Source organism: Mugil cephalus, chromosome 9, assembly GCF_022458985.1.
Source record: "Mugil cephalus isolate CIBA_MC_2020 chromosome 9, CIBA_Mcephalus_1.1, whole genome shotgun sequence".
Lineage (NCBI taxonomy): Eukaryota > Metazoa > Chordata > Actinopteri > Mugiliformes > Mugilidae > Mugil > Mugil cephalus.
In genome coordinates, this window is record NC_061778.1 from 26,068,536 (window position 1) to 26,092,144 (window position 23,609).

At 39.0% G+C, this 23,609-nt stretch overlaps 1 protein-coding gene across 1 annotated transcript in view; it reads left to right on the top strand.

Moving 5' to 3' along the window:
* Nucleotides 1–22,852, top strand: part of rasa2 (RAS p21 protein activator 2) — a 29,023-nt gene extending 6,171 nt beyond the window's left edge. The window contains exons 3-24 of the mRNA XM_047594218.1: nt 1,262–1,365; nt 1,472–1,566; nt 3,675–3,748; nt 6,177–6,260; nt 6,584–6,656; nt 6,807–6,883; nt 7,370–7,471; nt 10,646–10,799; nt 11,047–11,195; nt 11,666–11,780; nt 12,302–12,376; nt 12,565–12,688; nt 13,249–13,355; nt 13,438–13,521; nt 13,716–13,793; nt 13,877–13,950; nt 14,813–14,919; nt 16,161–16,243; nt 16,630–16,838; nt 17,528–17,631; nt 18,219–18,399; nt 19,521–22,852. Coding sequence (XP_047450174.1) covers nt 1,262–1,365; nt 1,472–1,566; nt 3,675–3,748; nt 6,177–6,260; nt 6,584–6,656; nt 6,807–6,883; nt 7,370–7,471; nt 10,646–10,799; nt 11,047–11,195; nt 11,666–11,780; nt 12,302–12,376; nt 12,565–12,688; nt 13,249–13,355; nt 13,438–13,521; nt 13,716–13,793; nt 13,877–13,950; nt 14,813–14,919; nt 16,161–16,243; nt 16,630–16,838; nt 17,528–17,631; nt 18,219–18,399; nt 19,521–19,551 — 2,284 coding nt within the window. The 3' untranslated portion in view covers nt 19,552–22,852. The remainder of the gene's footprint in view (nt 1–1,261; nt 1,366–1,471; nt 1,567–3,674; nt 3,749–6,176; nt 6,261–6,583; nt 6,657–6,806; nt 6,884–7,369; nt 7,472–10,645; nt 10,800–11,046; nt 11,196–11,665; nt 11,781–12,301; nt 12,377–12,564; nt 12,689–13,248; nt 13,356–13,437; nt 13,522–13,715; nt 13,794–13,876; nt 13,951–14,812; nt 14,920–16,160; nt 16,244–16,629; nt 16,839–17,527; nt 17,632–18,218; nt 18,400–19,520) is intronic.
* The last annotated feature ends 757 nt before the right edge of the window (nt 22,853–23,609 follow it).

The window sequence follows — 23,609 nt, forward strand, 5'->3', positions numbered from 1 at the left end:
TAAAATTTAGTGAGGATATAGAAATAGAATATAAAAAAAACAATTGTCACAGGGTTTGCACACTATTGGACTATATCATAATAAAAACAGGAGAATAGATGGCAATAGGGGCAGATCTGAGCCTGCAACGTATTCTGAATGTTCCCCTCACATCTCTGGTGAGTCATAGGGCACCCTGTGTTGTCCACCTTCTGCTCAGATAGTTCATTTCCCACTAATTCCTCTGTTTATGACAGTAATGTGATATTATTTCATTTAAATTGGAACATAGCATCGTGTTTATTCAGTAATTATTATTTTTTGTTTATAATCTAGAGACAGTGCCCTGTATCACAGTAACCTTCCCATTGTTATAAAAAGTATATTACGGGGAGAATTTGATTTAGTGATCTCTTGATTTCAAAGTATAGAATTAGGACGGATGAGCAGCATGTATCACACCAGCTACGGCTTTGTCACAGAGGGGGAGAGGGAAGAAAGGGTGGGGCAGGGTAGAAAGAAAGAGAAGGTAAAGAGGAAGAGGGAGAAAGAAGCAGAGAAAAACAGAAAGAAAGAGAGAGGGGAGTGACAAAGAGAAGCAGAGGGAGGGAGAAAAAAAATGAAAAGAGAGGGACAGAGAGAAAGAAAGATGCACAGGAAGACTGAGAGAAAAGAGAGAAAGTTTAAGTTTATTTCATTTAAAGATAGAAAGAAGTGAGAAAACGGGAGACAAAGAAGACTGAAAGAAATGATCAGTGAAAAAGGAAGAAAGAAAAGTGTGAGGGAGAGAATTAAAGAAACAGGCAGAGAAAGAAACAACAAAGAGAGTAATAGAGAGACACATTCAGTATTATACAGTGGATGAACTTGTATAATGGATCGTGCTGTTTTTAATGTATTTTTACTCTGTAATGTATTGACAACTCAACAACAGCTTTTCAGAATCGGTAATACAATATAAGAGGCATTTTTCAGCTTTATGGTTTTGTATTTATATTACATTTTTCTACCTATCTGTATGAAAGCATTCACAGGCCTTTAGCCGCTATTGCTGACATTTAAATTATATTTTAATCTCTGTAATATGAACATGTGCTGTAAACATGATGCAAAAGACTGAAATGCAAAGAATATGAAGAAATATTGATTCATATTCAGAAAAGTCCATGTTTGTTGAAAATCATATACTTGCTGCAGTTATTTTACCAGAAAGTACCTATGCTGCTTTCCCCTAAAAGATGCAACTTTGTTTTCTAATTTTCTCCTTTTCCTTTATTTACAGCCCTTTCTACGGAGAGGATTTCTATTTTGAGATCCCACGCCCATTTCAGTGTTTATCCTTCTATGTTTATGCCAAGAGCGTTTTCCAAAGGGACCTACCTGTTGGTAAGTCACATTCAGAAAGGCACTTAGCACACAAGTTTACTATAGTTCCTCATCTTAATGGATGTGTTGTAGCTCAGTGTGTATACGTGTTTATTTGTTGTTTCAGGCAAAGTGTCAATTCGCAAGGATGACCTACGTACATACAATTCAAAGGAGCACTGGTTTGGCCTTCAGCCAGTAGATCCAAACTCAGAAGTCCAGGTAATATTGAGGAAAGAAAATGTCACTTCAAAGTTGGCACTTCATTTGTGGTATCCTGATTAGGGTTTAAAACCTTTCGCCAGACACTTTGAATTCCAGGTGCTTGGCAGTTGTGACTAAAGTTGTAGATAATGAGATCGCGCCATTCATCTCGTGCTCAGGGAATCCATGTCCTGAAGCCTAAGTATGATTTACATACCTGTGCTCAGGCCTTGGAGCACCTGCATCATAACAAGCCGGATATCCAATTGCATGTCATCTAAAATTTGCATACAGATAAGATAATTTCCTTCCCCTTCAAAATATGTTTTAATGACCTCTGTCCAAGCTGTCACGTTTTTACAGTTTGAAATAAGACACTTCTTTTCAGCAGCATACTGTCGTATTTTGGCAGCAGGAAAATGAAATGCACTGTGCTGAGTTTATTAGCTGGACCTTAATGTTATGACATGAAGGACTGCAGTAAACAGTTTATACATAAACACTTGAGTGTATATTGCAAAAATACTGTGATCGTGACAGCCTGTGGCTTTTGAGCACACAGCTTTAGGAAAAAATGGCACCTCTGAAAATATTTGAGCATAGTTTTGTCATTTTCGTTGCCAAAACAATGAATGTAAAGCTTATGTTTTTCAGAAGTCTAGATAAAGTTTGTTAAGCATTTGCTACCGACTCATTCACTCCTGCCTTTTTCTTAATGATGCAAATGTAACAGGTGACTGCATATACAGTCAGACGGTTACTTAGAATTTGCCTAAATTGAGGTGTTTTTATCAGTATGTCAACCTGCACAATGTTAACAACGAATGCCACAGAGCTTTCTGTTTTGCTGTTAAAAAGAGACAATGACTTTTTTGTAGAATAGGCTGCAGCTGGCTAAAGTACTTAGCTTGCCAGCTGCATGTATAGTCTTGCTATTCAGGTGTTTTTGCTCTGCTTTAAGTGTTGAAACGCTTCGTTTTCTCTCGTTCGTATCATTTACCATTTTATGGAGCCTTTTTTCAGGGGTGCAGTTCCACATTTAGAGCATGTACGTGGGTTGTTTCATTTCAGCTGTACATTATTTATTTTTTTGATCAGATACTCTTTGTGGTCTGTTTTCTGGTGGTGTTGGATGAACTTGCAGCACACTACCACTTTTGTGCTGCTGTAGCTAACATGTTGACTCTAGCTGCCATTAGCCCACGCCAGACTATTCTGGGCATGTGCTGCTACACTGATTCACTCACAAGTAGACACTTTCAACTGCAAAGTTACATCAGTGAGTGATGGAGGTGTTATTGCAATGCTCCTCCGGCTTGGTTTCCGGCCAAGCAGGAGCTGTACATCTGTTTGTGAGCAATTAACTCATATTCTAGTCAGCATGTTCAATTAACAGAAGAAACTACAATGATGGGGCAAACAATATGATTCTTTTATGCATATTGATTAAATACTTTAATGGCTATGATTAGTGTTAAGTGTTAATTTGCTATAGCTTGGCTCATTTGAACCCTTGCTAACACATCTAGTGTTATATCAGCTTAAATGCCTATCTTGTATCAGAAAGAACTACTTGCTGAAATGCAGAGATGGAGTGCAAGTGTGGGGGTGTTTTGTTTCCCTCTTTCTGTTGCTCACTCTCTCACTCTGCACGTCTCCCTCTCCCCCCCTCCCTCCCTCCCCCCCTCCCTCCCTCTCTCTCTCTCTCTCTCTCTCTCTCTGACACTTCCGAAGCCGAGACCGGCAGCCTTAACCACATCCGACCCGTAAAGATCTTTTTGAGTGATGACAATATTCACAGCTGTTGTGGCTCTTGTCACACATGGTACCTCCATTAACATAAAACATGAGCGGGATCACACGTCGAGGTCTTTAATGCAAGAGAATGAAAAGAAACTACTTTAGAAAAATTAAGAAAAACTGTGCTACTTCTAAATGAATGAAGAATGTATTTTCACATATCTGTTGTTGTACAACCGACATGTTTATTTAGTTTTAAGCCCTGCATGTCCACTCACGGTTTAACCTGAAACTTTTGACTTTTGCCCTGATGTAAGACTGAACACTCATGACTTGAGTAATTTGTAACTTCTCAAAACTCAGTCTCCAATCTTCACGGTTTGCAGGGTAAGGTTCACCTGGAGATGCGACTTAATGAAGTGATCACGCAGAACGACTCAGGTCAACAATTACAAGTCCGGTGAGTTCACAGATTCCCTTGTTGCCAGACAAGCCTGGTCTAAACTTTCAGAGTTTTGAAATCACAATTAACTTGAGAATTAAGCAAACTGAATGTTTCCACTAGCTGAAGCTCAAAGCCTGAAAGCAGAGTGCCAAAGTTCTTTATGCAATAGTGTCATTTTTACACGTCTTACACAAGCATATACGGCAAGCAAAGGCTCAACCGTGTATCCGTTAACTAGAGAACTAGAGCCTGAAATATCATAATAAAAAGAAGGGGAGGTACAAAGTGTTGAAAAAAGCTGAAGTTTCTCAGACTTGGCCACATTCGATAGGGAAACAAACTGCATCACTGTTTTGAACAGATTAAAAGAGATTTATTCCCCACTACCTCCAATATACACAATATTTAATGGGTTTTTATTTCACAGACAATGACAGTTTTACCTCACTACAATCACATTATTTTCAGTCTTGTGTATTTTATCAGTGATTACAGGGAATCGTTATGTCCAAATTTATATCAAGGACCTATTGAAAGCTCATGTTTATCAGTTCAGAAGCAGGTTTATGAGAAAGAAACCAGAGAGGAATGTGTAATCAAATGAGAGTCATCCATGATAAAAGTATCTTATTTGCCAATCTTAGGTTTTGTGTGTCACAATATTACTTTATCTTTCACCTTTACTTCCGAGATGCACATTTCACTTTCAAAAAAAAAAAAAAAAATTGTCGCAAGCAGAAACAGTTTGCTGGATAGTGACGTGGGCGGACGGTCAGAAGAAACCGCTCATTGAGGGAGGAGGTTGAGTTTGTAAAATTGCACATGCCACTTACATACGTGCATGCATGTCAGACCTGTAGCTGTTTGCGTATGTTGTTCTGCACCCCCCTCATTCATACTTGGAGAGCAGGGTCATGAGGAGGAAGTGATGGCATCTGAGCAGGAAGCCTGCGCTTCTCACACTGCAACCGCTGTGGTTTTCTGCTGCTGTCATTCACCGTGTCACTCAGATTGTTTGCTTAAACTGTTGACTTGCACACTGTCGGATCTTAACTCTCTGTGCGTAGATGAAAAACACCGCATGCTGTTTCTTCATCAGCTAGATCAGACAAGGTAGCAAAGTTAAAATCAAAGGCACTGAGTTTATCATTTGCACACCGCTAGTCATCCTGTTTGATTAGTCACCAGAGATGGCCGTAGCAGTGCTACGTTGCGTTAAGACAGATACAAAGAAGACTTTAGGGAATATTACCATGACACCCTGGAAGATGACTTAAACAAACATCCTGACATTCAGGCATTTGACTTCTCCCTCAGGCCTCAGTTAGTGATGGGCTGAATTCATTCTCATTCTCTGGTGGCTCCTGCTTAGCAGCCACATCCTGTTTAAGGTGCCTACAGTGTCTGTTTGTTGTCACCTGCAACACCGGTGAAAAAATCTGTGGTCCCTGTGTGACACAAGCCTAACACTAGGTCAGAGCGCTACTTCTGAACAAAGTCTGTAACAGTCCAGTGCTTCACAGGTGTTCAGCGCCTACATGAGAATTCAGGACGCAATTTTTTAAAGGTTCTCTTGGAAAATGAAGCAAGATAAATCAAGAACATCCTTTTGACTTTGAATCTACTACATAAGCAGCAAGTAAGCTGTCTGTGTCCTGTGCTGCTTTGAGGCATCGTGATCACATTAGCTATAATACAGGACTCAATGCTTTATCACGAGGGGACCCAGTAATGAGAAATGACATGGAACCTCCAAACAGCTTCATACTAGCTGCGTAGAGAAGGTACAGCATCGGTGGCCATTCAGATGTTGTTTTGTATCATTTGCCCGAGTTAAATCTGATTTGCATTTGGATAAAAAGTATTTAGTACAGTACAGTATGTATCTTTATATCTGACCTAATAAGTCACATGCAACACATATGTAAGGGGGAAAAGATAATTGTGAGGACACCCTGTGGTTAGATTTAGTTTAATTATTTTTAACCTTGAAGTTCAAATAACCACATTCGCCACATTAACTTTAGTTTGCTCTTATATGTCTGCTGTGAAAGTCATAGATGTCTATTAGGTCGGTGTTTGGAAATAATTTCTGTCAGCAAATTAGGTTCTGGGTGTTTTTGTGTGTGTGAAAAAAGTCTTTATATAGTAGCAGCAGCATTTCTGCAGAGGCATCCGTTCAACCAACAAGAAATTATTTACCAATTTATGCTCTCAAGCGTTGAAAGTTAATCTCTGGGTCTGGGCCCATCAAAGGATCATTTCTTACAGAAATCATGTTGAACTCCAAAGCAGAATTTAGAAAGGTTGAATGAAATGTTTTAGATGAGTTATTTAACTAATAAAAATACTTCAGCACAATTAAGATCTTGTTTATGTTGTTGACCCTGCACAGTAATTTTATTAATAATATCCTTATGTATTTCTTTGTGAACTCCTTTAGAATAATAGAGTGCAAGGAACTACCTTTGATCAGTGGACAGAACTGTGACCCCTACGCCACGGTGTCACTCATCGGACCTGCCAGGTGACATACACTAAAGAGAGCCATGCTGTCTTAACATGCACAATCAATATTGGGATTATCTTTGCATTCTTTTACTATAGCAGTGTCTTGTTTGTTCCCTTGTTACTTGATGTTCATAACACGCAACGTACTGTAGTTGGAAATATATGTAGGAATTAAAGTGAAGAAGAGAGAGACTACCGTCGTTTAAAAAGTATTTTGTTCTATCTGAGTCACATCCTGACAGTGTGAAAGTGAAAGAATTGATCCAAACCCAAAGTCATAAATCATGATGAAAAGAGTAGCTTTGAAGCATATTTATGTCTATATCTGTGTCTCCTCAGGTCTGATCAAAAGAAAACAAAGGTTAAGAAGAAAACCAGCAACCCTTATTTTGAAGAGACATTCTTCTTTGAGGTGAGCTCTGAGGCTACGCATTTTGCTGTCTGCCCACATAGTTGGTTTGAAATGGCTGCATTAGCAATAGATTACTAAACAAAAGAAAAAGACAAGTAGAGGATTTGTCTTAGTAAGCCTGTTAGTAAGCCTTCACATGTGTATCCTCAGGTCACACGGTCCAGCAGCTACTCTAGAAGGACTCAGTTCCCAGTGGAAGAGGAGGACATTGAAAAACTTGAGATCAAGTAAGCTTTCTTGTTTTGTTTTGTTTTTTTTGTCTCAGCTGCACATTGCTCTCTGTCGAGTCCCACTCCCACTTATACTCTTGACAGAAGAAAATTTATTTCTTAACAACTAAAGGACATAAAAAAAGTGAATTTGGATGTGGTGTGTTCTGACTACTGATAGAGAGCCTTGGTTTCTGGTTAAGGAATTGTGGGGCTTCCGTCACAGTGGACTCATAGCTCACTGGGTAAGACTAGACAGATTCAAAGGTAATCTGTCCTGCATGGTTTTGAGGTTTGGATTTGAGGTGGTGTCACTGCACGGATATTGTGTTGGCTTTTATGCACCAAACCAGGTAAGCACCACTTAGTAGTGCCATGTTGGACCTGGGTGGTAATTTTTTGCTGAACACAAGGACAGAAGGACAAAAAAAGTGTCTCATTTAGTGTTGTTTGGTGTAGTTATATTTATAGGTATTGCACTTTACAAGCTTTTTGCTTTTGCAGAGTTGATGTATGGAACAACGAGAACCTGGCTCAGGATGTGTTTCTGGGGGAAACGCGGGTCCCTGTCAAGATCCTGCGAAACGACCACATCCACAAAGCCTGGTAAGAAAAGAAGCATTTCAGTTTCAGACTTTATACAAATGCACAAAAGCCAATAATGTGCTACAGCGGATACGGAGAGCTCCCAGATATCATAGAAAGGCTCTTCTTCTAACTCCATGTCTTGGGTCATATCCATCAGATCCCATTAACTCTTCTGACTTTTAGTTTCCCGAAATGTGTTTCCATTGTGGTTTTCCACAGAGACCTTTTACTGCTTTTTAAGACATACTGTACTTTTGCTTATTTCTTCATTCAAGTGCATTCATTAACTCTCATCCTGGTTATTCTGTGAGCAGGCAGCGTGAGAAAGGTGGTAATTCAACTGGATGACTATTTTGGAGGTTCTAGTTTGTTATTCAGCCTAGCCCACTGACTAAAATGGGCTGGTCAAAATAATTGATACATGTGTCAGTACACATGTTTCAATACAATCCAGTAGTTCTACAAACCACAGCCTCCACAATGAAAACAATTGAATCAGCAGCTCTCTCAGTTATTTGAAACAGATGCTGAATACATAACTTTTATGAAGATAAGAGATAGGAGAATGTATTTGTTTTCACTACTGTACCTAATGAACTGGTGAGTGTAGGTATTTAATAGCCCTGGGCCACACCCCTGTTATCTCCTATACAGACTGTCGTAACAGAGGTATATAGTCTGGGGTTATATAGGGCTTTTTTTAACTTTGCAGTACCGGTGTTATAAATGTTTCTCGTTCTCACTCTGACACACAATGACAATGCCTTGCCAGGTCCTCACCTGCCATCAGGAGCAATGTCTTGTTCAGGGATACTTTAGCATGTGGATGGTCGTGGATTATCGAACTGCCAACCCTGCAATTAGTGGACAAACTGCTCTACCACCTGAGCTGCACCCTCTTCAAAATAGATTTAGCAGACGTTTTGTTTTTGTTTTACGTGGCTCAACCTTTTTCCCATGACTCATTGCTCGTTGGTAAATTTGGCAATCTGCTGCATTGTCTTCAGGTGTACGTTTAACAACATGAAGTCACAGACATCACATGGGGCATCACGTGTTGCTGTGAAGGCATTCATGTACAGCCATGACTGAAAACGTGATGCATAGGTCAGATTTCTTTTTGAGTGAGAGTTTTGATGGAAAAAACTCCTGGTCTTTATTGTAGTAACACTGATTCCGTTCCTTTCAAAATATATGAAATGGTTGTCATGAAAAAAAAAAAAAAAAAGATATGATCATGTCATTGCTGATGTTGTTGCTCATTCACCTTCCTCTTAACTAGATGAAATCTTTAGACAAGGGAGAAGCAGCCTCTTCTCTTAGAGGTTTTTTGGTCAGGAACGAGTGATAGTTTTCCCTGCCATGACATGAAGATTAAAAAGAGTTTCCTAGATTTCTCAATATTCATCAGTTGTTCTTCCACTCTGTGAGTGTTTTCTAGCTTTGCGTCAGAGCAGGTGATATGGGATTATGCCAGATAGCAATCTGTTTGTACATGAGGGCTGAGCGTTGAGTGCGTGGGTGGCTTTTTTGCATGGTGGCAGGACCTCATGTCCTACGTTTGTGCTGAAAGTTGTCTATGTTGCATTCATTTAAAAAGATAAAAAGCTTCTAAAGATCCGCACAGTTGATCAGTCTTTTTTCATGATTACAAATCAATCAGTTTATGGGCAAACCTTCACTAAGTAACTGCTGTTCAAAGCTCTGTGCGATGATTTTGTGTTTTGCTCCACCTGTTGGTTTCTAAGGAGATGTGCATGCAGCAAAAATCTTAGATATGACTTGTGTGTTGTTTAGATTTAAGTGGAAACCATCCATTCCACCGGAATTGATAAAGAGCTGGCAAAAACACCACCAGGAAGCAAAGACAGCTGTCTCAGTTATATGCTGCATGTAATAGACAGGAAGGCATCCGCTTTATTGAGCAGTATTCCCTTTACAAGTTGGAGCTTCTTTCATCCTAGTCAGTTGCTGCAGTAAAACGTCCTCCAGTTGTATTAGGGTGATTCTAACAGTCCATTGTATTATACATTAAACACATATGCACTAAGTAAACATTACTTTGCAACAAGCTGGTTAAAACATGTAAAACAGTGTAATTCAGACCTCATTCCAAATGCAGCATTGTAACCTGATTTGAAAAGAAAATTATGTATAACACTTCATTGAATACACTAGTGAAAAGGAATGCGTTCTAATATAACAGTCCTGCTTTAAATCAGCATTTTTTAAAAAAAATAATTAAGAGCTGTTGATTCATCTCAGTGGCTGTGGTTTGTAATACTATTGAAATGTATTGTGTTGTACCAACACATGTTTCTATTATTTTGGCTACCCCATTATAGTGAGTGGGTTAGACTAGATTCAGTCCAGATTAACAGCACCACAAACTGAACACGAAATCGGGCATAAAAACAGTCTTAACAGTGAACATTTTCTCCAAGATTATTGGACTAAGTTCTCTAGGAAGTCACACAGTATACTGAACACCTCTGGGCACAGTTTAGCAAATGAATTCTCATTGTCTCTTTGTAGTGGTTTTAACAGTAACTGCTCATGTGTCAAATTGACAACATGAAAGACAAGAACTATTATTATCAGCAATACGTTTTTTTATTTTTTATTTAGCTGCTTACCAGCTACTTTTTCCAGATATGTTCCACAGCAGCTGGCGGAGACCACAAATGTTGCTAAAACAGTGAATTCACTGGGTGGCCTGATGAATTTTAATGTCTTTCTCCCTAACTGCCAGATTTGTTAGGAATTGTGTTCAAATGTTATTTATTGTCCGGTTTAACAGCGCTGTTTGTTCCTTTGCTTCATTTTATTCAGAAACTGTTTTCCACCCACCATGTTCATCTGTTGTGTTTTTATTATGAAGGCTGGTTGTATGGATCTATATTGAGGCAGTGTAACAGCACATGTTGACTGATGAAGATGTAATAACTGCACCAGTTGGTTTCATACCAGCAGTCATAAATGACATTGTTTACATATATCATTTTAGGCTCCTCGTGTTTCCAGACACATTATTCAGTTATTTGTTTGCTTGCTGTCTCAAGACTAACATAAGACAACATTATCTTTCATTTATCCCACAGTGGGGAAATTGGAGATTGATTGACCAGGACGTTGCTTTGTTTTCACCTCCCAGCTCAATAACACGGTGTCTTTCTTCCTGCCATCTCACAGGTATCTCCTCCAGCCTAAAGGGAATGGCAGCAAGTCCAAGTCCGATGACTTAGGATCGTTGCGTTTGAAGCTGACCTACATTGAAGACACGGTGCTGCCGTCTGCCTGCTACATACCACTCTGCAACCTGCTGCTCAAATCCCCGGATGTGAAGGTGAGACCTTAAAATGTACAGAAACAAATGTCACAGTTGTATATTTATCTTTTTGTACATGTTTGTATTTCCCTGTTGTTGTGCATTATTTTTTAAAACGTTATTAAGTAGAGCAATGGAAGTGATCTGTAGCATACCGTTTGTCCATTACTTCCTTCTCTATTTCAACCTTCAATGTTGTTAATCTGTGCATTTCCTCTTTTCACCCTCTCACCTTCCGCTGTTTCCCTTTTTTAACCTCCTTCAGCCCATCTCGGCCTCAGCAGCGCACATCTTAGGGGACATCTACAGAGAGAGATACGAGGTCGTCCTGCCCATGGTTCGTCTGCTGCTACACCACAATCGCTTTGTGCCTTTTGTCTCTGCTGTGGCGGCACTGGACCTGGACAACACTCAGTGAGTCCTGTCACACATTCACATTCACAGACACACTGGCATGTAGATGGGTGCACTAAGATAAATGTCATGGCCAGCACTGTTACTTCTCTTATCCCTGAAGTGTTCAATTTAAGTTCCTTTTTTGTGAAGCTCTCTGGTTATGATAATGTGACCAAAGTCAAATGCGAAACAGGAAGCAGCTCTGAAATACAATAGACACTGAAGGGGGAAAAATTTACCTTTATTTATTTTGCCTAGCAGTGTGACTGCACTGTGAAGCTATGATGTGTCATTCTGAGATTTAAGAATGGATGGCAGCCGTTACTACAGAAATAAGACTTACATTTTTATATTTCCTTTAAAAAAATAAAAATACGATGTAGGATTGTGAACACGGGGAATCATTACAAAACTTGTGAAATATTAGAATAAAGATGGTAAGAAATAATGTTTTGTTTACATTAACATAAAATTCTGTGTCCATGCAGGGAGGCTAACACTATATTCCGTGGTAATTCACTGGCAACGCGTTGCATTGATGACATGATGAAGATTGTGGGAAAGAATTACCTAGCAGTTACCCTGAAGCCTGTAATAGATGAGGTATGTGTAAGAAGGAGACGCACACACATTCATGCACCCACACATATCCAGCATGGATGCCAACAGGCATGAATCACTGAGGTCAGCGTGGAAAATTCTGCTCCAACATCTGCCTTTCCACCTCAGATAAGCAGATGTGCAGATGTTGTAATGTGGATCACATTAGTGAATGTTAGATGTTTATTTATTTCATTAGTGGCTCATTCTTTTCTCTTTGCCACTGGTCTAAATGTATGTGTGTAATGTACCATAATGCATTGATCATCCTCTTCCATCATCATCTGCACCTTCATTGCTGTTTGATTAGAGTTCTTCAAGATGTATGAATTAAAAAACAAAAGGCAAAGCTAGGACTGTGAATGTCTGCAGTCTTCTTACTCATCATCACCTCCTCTTCTGCTCGTTTTAAGATTGTTTAGTAAATTTGCAGCTTTAGGTACCACACACTCACAGTCTTTGTTCTGTTTCACAGGAATACATCTGACCCAAAGTAATTGTTTGTTTGTTTTTACCCACTACAGATATGTGAATCCAACAAAACGTGTGAGATAGATCCCATTAAACTAAGGGAAGGTGACAATGTGGAGGTCAACAAGGTAAAGTCAGTCATCTCCAATCCAGCCCTAAGACAAGACTATTCTTTCTGATTTACTTTAGGCTTATCTTGCCAGACTCTTTAGTGTGCAGTACCATTATACACAAATGCATATAAAATGAACTTAGGGTCACATTTTAACTTCTATTTTCCATATTTAACTAAATCCCATTCTTGTCACCTCTGCAGGAAAACCTTCAGATGTACGTACAGAAAGTCTTCTCCTCCATCACCCAGTCCAGTTCTAGCTGCCCCCCACTCATGTGTGATGTCTTCAGGTCTCTGAGACACTTGGCATGCAAACGCTTCCCAGGTAAAAAACAGATCCCGCGCAAGAAATGCCATCTCTGTCACTTGGTCATAGCAACTCCTGGAATCTGTCATGTATCACATCATCATCACAAATAAGTTCTTGTTGTCTTGATCTGACGTTGTGAAACAACTCATAGCGTGGTAATAGATGGTTCACCTAATACCATGGTAGCAGGTGTACTTCAGTAGATTATTTTAGAATTTATTAAGACCCTTTGATATATTTGCTGTATTCATTTTCTTGTTTTTATTTTCAGTGTCATAATTCCGCCTTAGTGAAGCGTCAAATGACTTCATACAGGTTTAAACCTAGACTTGTACTGCAGCTCTAGCTCTACAGTTTGGTCTGACCAGTTCATTTATGCTGAACTATGAGTTCAGTTATACTTATTGAAACTTTTAGGGGGTGTAATGGCAGATAGAAACCAGAAGGTGGCCCAAAACTCCACACATTTAACTGGAAGTTCATCTTAGTTCATCTTTTCTCACATACAAGTTGCATTAACTTGTTTTCTGTGGTCAGACTCCTTTCTAAATGTTTCTCTCTCTGTCTCTCTCTAGGTGACCCTCATGTTCAGTACTCAGCCGTTAGCAGCTTTGTGTTCCTGCGTTTTTTTGCTGTTGCTGTCCTTTCTCCACAATCTTTCCAGCTGCGTCCCCATCACCCTGTAAGTTCATGACCCCAGCACTACAAATTACCATTCAATAAAAGGGCCTGACATCACACACATGCATTTTCTGTGATTGCAGGATCCGGAGATTTCCCGCACGCTCACCCTTATCTCAAAAACCATCCAGACTCTGGGAAGCTGGGGCAGTTTGTCAAAAAAACTGGTAAGATGAATACTTGGCCAACGTGAGGGAAAGGATCCATGTATTTAGCAGTAATCACGACTTAAGGATTGAATTTATCAGTCTGTTCCTGAATATTGTTGAATAAATTCTACGGTACATGTTCTTTAACATTGTCTAACGCAAAGATATTTATCAGTCACGTGCTGATTTACATCCGTTATTTCTCTCTTCAGTCCAGTTTCAAAGAAACCTACATGTATGACTTCTTCAAATCATTCCAAGAAGACAAGTGTATCGAAAAAGTCAAAAAGGTATGTGTTTAATATACTACTAAAAGGTCCCTAGAATTGAATTGAACGACTGCACTCATTAATCATGTAAATTTGGTTTCCAGTTTCTTGACGAAATCTCCTCAAATGTCAGTAAGGAGTCCAGTGGACTTGAGGACGCTGTGGTTCTCAAGGAGGGGTGAGTGTTTGTCTCATAAATATTTCCTACTGTTTCTGACCAGGCTCATGATAATCTGTATGACTGCAAAGCATTATCTAATAGTAGCAAATCTAACTAGTCTATGAGGAAAATGATGACTCTCACAGACTGCTACTTAGTACTGCTGCTTATACATCAAAGAGTGAGAAGATCAGTCAGTTAATGTTTGTCCTCACTGAGGACTGAGGCTTTTTTTTTTTTTTTTTATACAAAGCTTCTCTTCATCAGAGGTGTTGAAATGCTTGTGCATTTTGAGAAGGTTATGTTCACACAGGAAAGATAATATTGTTGGAGGACATTTTAAAATGTTGTCACTATAACAAAACCACATTTGAAAGAGGTGTTTTTTTGGATTTATGAACATTCATACATTAAACGTGTAACCTGGAAGAATTCACCACGCAGAGCAGATGTAAAAAGAATGAGTTTGCAACTTGTAACAAAGCGTTGACTGAGAATTGAGAGGTGAAAAATGACTGGAAGACATTAGGACAAATAAAATAAGTGATGAAGTTATCTTTACTTGCGGTCTTCAATCAGTCTTCAAAAAAGCTCTCAACCTCATCTTGACATTGGTTTCCACTTAGAAAGAGTCAAGAAAAGTTGTGCAACAAACACAAAATGACCATTGAAAATTGTAAATGACTCAGTGCTTGAATTTCAGATTAATTCCACTGTAACTAGAAGCCTTGTTTCAAGTTCCCTGTTCTCAAATCACAACCATGTCATTTTGTTTGGACAGCTAGACAGGTTAAATCAATGAAACATGAGAATGCTGGAAAGAAGAATTTTAACCTCAGTGGTCCTGTGTGTGTGTGTTTGTGTGTGTGTGTGCTAACAGGGAAGTACAGAAACGTGGTCAGGGGAAAAAACGCCTTGGCAAGAGGAGCTTTAAAAAGAGATGGCTCAGAGTGACCAACAGGGAACTCTCCTACCACAAACATAAAGGTGAGACCAGATTCTGTCATTTTGAATTCAAATCAAATCTACTTATCTGAAAAATAATATAAAATAAAACTGAGAGGATATGGCCACGTGCTAAGCTATCACAGTATCATTCTTGCTTTAACCACTAGATGGCGCCAAAGTAGAGATTTACATGACAATGTATTGGTTGGATTAATCTAACACAGTTAAGATATTAAAACAATACAGTAATTACTATTAGACAAAAGCCACTGTATAAAAAGTGGTTTAATACACAATCTATAGGAAATCCAAACAATCTCATTTAAAGTTAAGTGGTGTCGTTGGTTGGTTTTTGCTCTGGTTTAACTAACTGAGGGGTAAATATCACACTCAGTTAGTTCTGTAGGCTTTTTAAAGTAAATCATATCAATCTCCATGTTATCTCCTCAGAGAATGTATAGTAAGGGTCAAGAGTTGGATGCTGCATGGTGAATTATGAGAAAGGGAGGGTGAGGTGATAAATTGGAGTAGTCAGCTGTGTCGCTAGCGGTTTTTCAACAAATACTGAAAAAGATGAAAGAATTAATACAGACTGAAAAAATGATGGGATCAAAAAACAGCTCATGTGTAGGAGAACTTTTATTCACCATCAAAAAAATATTGGTTCATGTGAGTCTGCTTCATTACATACTGTCTTCACCATCATTTGTCTTTTTACACTTATGCATTGAAAGCAGGAGCACCTACGTGTTGTTGTTAAGCCTGTAGAGACTCAACCATAAGAACTACAACTAGTGCTGGAGCAGTTTCTCTCTTGTTGCTGAAAGCCGTGACATGAATATGGCTGACATGTCGTAACAGGGCTCTTCTGTAGTGTTGTTTCATGGCGGCGTTCGTGCTGTCTGTAAGAATGAACACATGTGACTGAAAGCAAATGCAGGGCTTTCCTCAGCTTATCAACTGAATCAACCAGGTCAATGTACTGCTGCACCAGCCTAAGCATGCACCATGGGAGGTGTTTGGCAAATGTTAATATGACAGAATTGACTGAAAATTCTCTTTCAGAAATTGGCCCCAAAAAATAAATAAAAAAATCTTCCACATGGTGGGTTCCACAAGTAAATGAGATAAGACCTGCAGTGATTCAATTTACTTTTTCTTATTTAATTTAATTTATTTAACATAAACAGAAATGCTGAAAATATAGGTTAAGATTTCAAACTATGTCTGTGTATTTTTGTTCTTAACATAAACTTGTCAGAATGACTTTTGCTTCACAGGGAAAGAGGCCCTCTGCACCATCGATGTCAAAAATATCCAGGCCGTGGAGAAGCTGGATGAAAGTGCCTTTAACCGCAAAAATGTAAGTTGCTTCCCCTTAGATGCCTCAGTCATCACTTTTAATGTTTTGCCAATGGAAACTGTAGTATTATGTTGTTTCCTCCGAGTTAAAATAAACAAATGATAAAATATAGTATTGCAGGTCTCATGAGCATAGGATGACATTCTGCAAAGTGAGTGTAAATGGCTTCAACATCAAGAAGTTTGTCACCTGGAAAAACTTTAACCACCGTAGTTTGAAGGATTTCAGAAAGATTAATATGTGAAACATTGTTTTAACATTTCCTTCGCAAATGCATGTCAGTTTGTGAAATATAACAAGCTCTGGCTCCTGCTAGGATATCAAAAGGGTCCTGGTGGGAGAAATGATCATTCCCTGACTCAACTAATCCGATTCTCTTGTGTCAGATGTTTCAGGTGATCCACTCCGACAAGCCTCTGTATGTTCAGGCGGGAAATTGCGTGGAAGCCAGTGAGTGGTTGGAGGTCTTGAGCCAGGTCAGTCGTTGCAACGAGGGACGCCTGGCCACGTTCCATCCGTCAAATTACACCGGTGGAGCCTGGCAGTGCTGCAAAAGTCAGAGTAGTAATGTTCCAGGCTGTAAACCCTGCACAACGTGAGTCTGCACATCACAGCCAGGATGAGAAATACATCATGAGGTTTTCAGTATTCATGGGATGTTTCATGGGACGTGTGTTGCAGGGTGCTGTAAACAATAAAAAGGCTCACCCCACTATTGCTGTTACATTTCAGCATTCATGTAGGTGCTTAGACCAAGAGTAGAGCCAGTTTGAGGCTTTCTTTGAGAAGCAGATAAAACGTTATTTAAAATGGCACACATAAGACTTCCACAACTTGATCTTTTTGGTGGTTTGTTTTACAAGACGTGTAAAACGCTTGATAACAAAGAATGACTTCTCAATGTAGCGAGGAAACCGCTTGAGCTTGAAATGTTTGACAAATGGCCATTTTCCGATGTAACAACTTTTCCAGGAACATTTATAAGAACTGAACTGAACTGAACCTGACTTGATCATAGTTAATACAGGCTTGGGTTTCGTGTTTGCTGCCATATAATAAATTGTACTCCAATAAGTAAAAATAGATTTGTTTTAATTCAGTCAAGACCTTCTCACTGATTTTGTTGCGTACCAGTTACCTTCACAAAACATCCAGTTTGTGTTTCCTTCAGTGAAAACAACCCACTTAGATCTGTGCTGCAGTTTCAAACAAATGAAAGTACTTTTGTCTCTGCTCTGTATCCCTGAAGAGATCTCCTTACACGTTTGTTCTCTCTCATTTCAGCACCATGCTGGCCAATCTGCAGCTGGACATAGACTGCGACAGGGAAACTGAGAGAATTTTCTCCCTCCTCTCCTCAAACCACACAAAGCTCCAGAACATGGAGGGTCAGTTTCTGTTTATGAAATACTGAGTTTGTCAGAGAGACTGAGCAAAAGCAAGATTTGTTGGATATTCTAGGAACAGCTCCGTAGCCGACACTTATGTCATAAAAACAGCTACACTCTTTCACCGTGACATCACTGTTGGTGATTACAGACCATAATAATGATTTATTACATGTTTTAACGTAACTGTGCTTAAGGACGCCTTGTGAAATCCACACCTGACAGTAGTCTGTTTGACTGTGATGGTCCTCAGCCATCCAGGACACGGTGTAGAACAAAGAACAAACTAAAGCAAAGGCAACTGGGCTTGTTTAATTTCTTTGAAGATGAGTTGTTCAGTTGCTTTTATTTTATTTTGGCATTTTGGATGAAGTCGTTTAACTTTAACTTTGTCTCAGTGAGGTTTGCTTGATAATTGTGAATCTCTATTAGCTGCTGTTTTACAGAGCGGCCCATTGTTTTTAACACCTTTTTATGATCAGTGTAGGGCAAATACTCTTCGATGACTGGTACTGGTTTGATGGTGAAAACTAGTTGTGATCAATAAATTAAACTCCTGTGTGTATGTGTCTTTGTCTTCTGGATAGATGCATGTGCTGCTCTGGCAGTGTACCAGGGCCCCCAACGGGATCAGGAGGAATATTCCAAGTTCACCATTCAGGAACCCAAAGAGACCTTTCAGACGCTCAAACAGCTCCGAAACGTCATGGAGGAGCTGAGGATACAGCACGACATCAGGAATGACCCCACAGCGCAGTATGGCAGCCTGTAAGTAAGACGAGACGAGATGTGACCCCACAGTGGGGACATTTGCAGTCTGCAGCAAGTCTGGACTACAATTACTAAATGCATTTGTCCTGTCATACCTACAGTATATATGACTCTTAATGTACACTACCAATCAAAAGTTTGAACACAACTTCTCATTCAGTTCAATGACAAAGTGTAGTGGTAGTGTATATTGTTTACTGTTTTCACTTCATAAGAGTCTATTTGACTATTAGTAACTTTATTTGTATCACATCTTGCAAGATGCATAAATCCATTTTATAAAAAAAAACAAGATGCTACACTTTAAAAAGGCTCATGGGCCAAGCTTTTAAAGGCCGATTCTCTAGACGGGTAATGTCAAGCTGTGTACATGTTGGGGAGAACCACTCAAAACTAGACTTGAGCCTGGCCATAAAAGAAATGAATAAAATCTTAATCAGATAAATTTGAGTGTAGCAACACTGGATGTGGAATAATAGGAGTAATAGGAATAGGAGTGGTTTCCTCGTTTTATTGTTGTAAGTGTAGTATTCTGTTTGGAGTCTGCTTAGTGATTTCTGGTTTTCATTTTGGAAGTTCACCTCTTTTAGCACTGACATAATAGGGCAAATTAAACTGTAGAATTTGTCCATGTCTGCATCTTTAGGCCTCTGAGGCTTAAGCTCCAGAATTTTTCCCATCTGCAAAAGATTTTGCCAGACAATAGAGGTCACCGCTATTATTGGGCTTTACTGGAAGATGAGTCTTGATTATTGTCAGCGTAACATTAACGGCCAATGTGTCCAAGAAGAGGCACATATAATAAAAATAAGATCAAGAACATTGGACCCTGGGGTGCTCCGCTCCACATGTTTTTGGGCCCAGAGAAGATGGGACAAACCTTTGTAAGGCTGAATCTTATAGGATTCAGTGTCAAACACTGCAAATACTTATGTGAAGGGAGCGGTTTATAGAATATCTTATTTGTTTCCTTGTAAATGAAAATGAAAATGAATGGGTAAATAATGCCATGAATATATTGTTCATATATTTTAATGTATCATTGCATTATTACTTCTGCATTCACATATGTGCTCACAGAAGGAGTTAAATCAGCCTGTTCATCCTTTCTGTTTCAGTGACAACCCCATAGTGGGGAAGACCTCTTAACCTGGCAGGAAGGCGTTACCTAACTGGTCCTAAAGGAGCCCAGGGAGTGGTCATAGCAAGAAAGGCCACTGTGTGAGTGGCAGAACGATTCGCCCTGACCTCCACATGTCATGGAGTCCACTATAGCAGTGACAGCTGCTGGGAACAGAACAAGCGTGTGAGCTTTTTCCTGGATCACTCCTCGATCCTTTAAATGAACGACCCTTAGATGTTGTCCGTTTGTTTGTGTTTATTAGTTTATTTTGGGCAGTATGTCATCTCCTCCCCCTCCTCTGCATTGGGTCGCTTACAAAGGGACTCATTTTACTTCTTAATTTATGTCCCATGTTTACGTCTACAGGTGTTTGAAAAAGGGTTTAATTAGATGTGTGAATAGGCTGCTAATTTTTTTATTCACTCAGTTTTATATGATGGCTGTGATGATGCTCTCCCACCTTTTAGGATCTTTAGAGTGAAGAGTCATGATTGTGGAGGATGGTCTTCTATCAGTGCCCCATACAATCTTTTAGCAGCCCTACTCTTATGAGCGTCTCTGTGTGTGTGTGTGTGTGTGTGTGTGTGTGTGTGTGTGTGTGTGTGTGTGTGTGTGTGTGTGTGTGTGTGCGTGCGTGTGCGTGTACATACATATGTATATGTATGTATATATGTGTATATATGTATATGTATGCGTGTATATACACACATACACATACATATATACATATATTTTCAATGTACATTTAAGTCGATAAAACCAATCTGCCTTATTTTGACAGATGTTTTCTTTCACATTAAATGCTGAGGGAATAATGAAGAAGCACTTTAAATATTTGGAGCACTCCAAATGGAAATGATTAGATACTTGGTATCAGCGTGCCCCATTTTGATCAGTTCCATGATCTCTAGTACATATTTGCCTTGTCAATAACGTTTATAGCCTGTAGATTTTAAAATATTTTTCTTGACCAAAGACTATTTCATAGGTTTGAACCTGGACTTGAAAAGAAATAATGTATTTTGACTACAAATGTTTTAAAATGGAGACAAATTCTATATATACCTGTTTATGTGTATGTCTTTGCTAACATATCCTTTTCTTTTTAGTGACTTTGAGGCAGTTTGTATGCATTCAGTTTTGAATCCTGATAGCACGACTGTGGTGAAGACTTGTATTTCCCTGTGATTGTGAATTGTATCGGTACGGTGTACATCAGATCTGTGCTGTCATTTTGAGAGCCTCCCAGCATAATTATAGTGGCTTTTGTAGGAGACTATGGGTGACATGCAGAGAGGGATCAAGCAGAATAACAAATTACCCCTGTCACCCCTAAATTAGTCCAGACAATCCCAGCAACCGCACACATTATATCCTCTTTCTTTGCTTTCATCTTTCAAACCAGCAACACTCCACAGCTCCATTTGTTGTACTTAATGCTTTTCAAAGCATTTTTTGGATATGTGGCAATCTCTACCCTTGTGTTAAAGATTAGAACTTTTCCACTGCTCTTAATGTGTATGGTAAACAAGAGGTTTAGTGATACATTATACATAATGCATAATACACATTGTGATAGTAATGCATGCAATCAGACTCTTAAAGTGACTGATATTTCAAGTGCATCCCACAGGAGAAGGGCAGCAATACGTCAGAGAAATTAAAAGAAACTAGTCTATGTCCTGTCAACATTGGTGAAAAATACAGGTTAACTGAGCCAGCATTAATCTTTGAAACATTTTTATTTGAGTTACGCAATATGAAACTGATACAAGCAAGAAAAAAATTAATCTCGTAAGATGTATTTTTCACTTTTTGAACAAGGACAGCGAAGTGTCGAAGAAACAAAAGAAACTTGAAATTATTTAAGTTAAAGAGTTAAAAAGTTGAGCGTTGGTTTTTGGATGGAAATAAGTAGTTTTTGCAAGTTTGCTCTTTGGTCCATCATATATTTCTAATGTGCATGGTGTGTAACAATGTATGTTTTCTTTGACTATGTTTTTGTATTTTTTTTAATCAGGGATTGAATGTGTTGCTATACTGGTATGGTACCTTTTTCTTTGTCTGCTTGCTGACTATATGTGACTGTAGCTGCTGCCATATTTCCTCAAAAAACGTCAATTTGATACATTTCTGAGGCCACACCTCCCAAAAAGCCTGTTGTTCTCTGATTGGTCAGCTCCAAGCAGGCTCCGCCCCTACACATTTGATCCCAGACCTCCGAGGTTCTGCTGGTGAAGTAGACACACTCAAGAAAGGGGAGGGGCCTAAAAGGCAGCATTTAATAGGGTGTGGAATTGGTTTATGCCCCTTAGTGCAGGATCAGTTATCAACATTTTTCAGTTATTTTTTCAGGAAATGACAAACTCTACTCATCTCTACAAAATGACTTTTTTTTGTCATTGTTGATGTATAATTCAAGATGTACGCCTAAACATCACACCAATATTATTGGTGAATAACATTGGAATATAGTTTGTGATGTTCCACCAAGCTGCAGCTGCCAATGACCGCATTCATATGCAAGCAAGAGCCAAAATACAAATGACTGATTCGACCAGAACAAATTTCAACAACATCTGAATCAGAACTAACAACAGTAGAGCATTTTTGCTGTACACTGCATAATCTTGTATGCCAACACCATTCCCTCTTTTGATAAGGCCAGTAAAAATATTAGTTGATTAATGTGTGCTCATTTTCATATGAATGTAAACATTTGGGTTCATTCCATTGGGGTTGTATCTGCTTTAATAAGGGAATTTCTTCTATTTGTTATTCCAATATTGGCACATTGCACTAAAATAAATGGATGTCAGGGACGCGGCATTTTGATTTTCACATGTTGGACTGGCCAATTTCATCTCCTAATATTACCAAATTGAAAGGGATATGTTCATACTTGCGTTGAAGCTTCAGATGGATAACTTCAATCCAGGTATTAGCCGACACACACCGTCGGATGTGAGTTTCAGAACACCTTGTATTAGGAAATTACCAAAATGTTTGTGTTCATGCAGAAATTAAATTGATTTCAAAGTCTGTAACAGTTTATTCAAAGCTCAAGAACAACATGTTAAATTGCCAGTCTTCGTCCTGCCAATCACATGCCTCTGTCATGGCAGAGCAAGATTACAAAAGAGACTCTGAGAGCTTTGTAAGATTATTTTTTTATTCAGCTTCCTGTCCAGTGTATAGTGAGTAGTTTCAGAATGTGGTGATCTTCACATCTACAGCTTCAGTACAATGTCTGTTCTTTTTATACAAACTGGAACTTTTTTTAATGGTCTTTCCTGTGTTTGTTCACAATAAACACTTTGCCAATTTGTTTGTCTGTTATCTGTATTCCTTTCTTACTCTGATTGAGCAAGTCATAAGATCTAGGTCCAGATTATCCAGAGACATAAAGCTGATCAGATCATTATTCAGGCAGATTCTTGTTCAACTCTGTAATAAAGAACAAAGTATTAAAAAAAGGAAATGGCAAAATAAGTTGGGTTTGGCATCAACGAGCCATTCTGGAGAGCTCCTTTAAGATTTGCTTTTGCTCATATTAACCCCCCCTTTATTCATGAAGACAAGCCTAAATTCCTTCTGTCAAATGCGGATACAGTGTTGTGCTGACCTGTTTGAATAATGTGTGTGAGTAAAAGATGTCTGCCAGCTGTACCTCGCTCCTTTAAATCCATCCATCGTCTTCAAAGACAAACATGCTGCATATGTTGCATACATTCATGTGTTCAGTATGCAATGAAATCACTTACCAGCTGTGAAAATATTTTACCTTGATTTTGCATCGTTTTTTTTGCTTCATGTGGAATAAATTATACTGTACACTGATTAACTAAGCCCATGTCTTTTATCTTTGAATAGAAGCTGTGGGGCATGTGTCTAAAACAAATACACATTCAATAGGCAGGCAGTATGTTTATTAAACTCTGGGGAAAAAAAAGGAAAAACTACCACCGCTTTGGATACATATGGCCCAGCCTCGCTTGAGTAGAAGTTAGTGCTTTGATGCAGAAGTCACAGACAGCCAGAGGTGTGGACACTGTGACTTAGGTTTTGTTGTTTTTCTTAACTG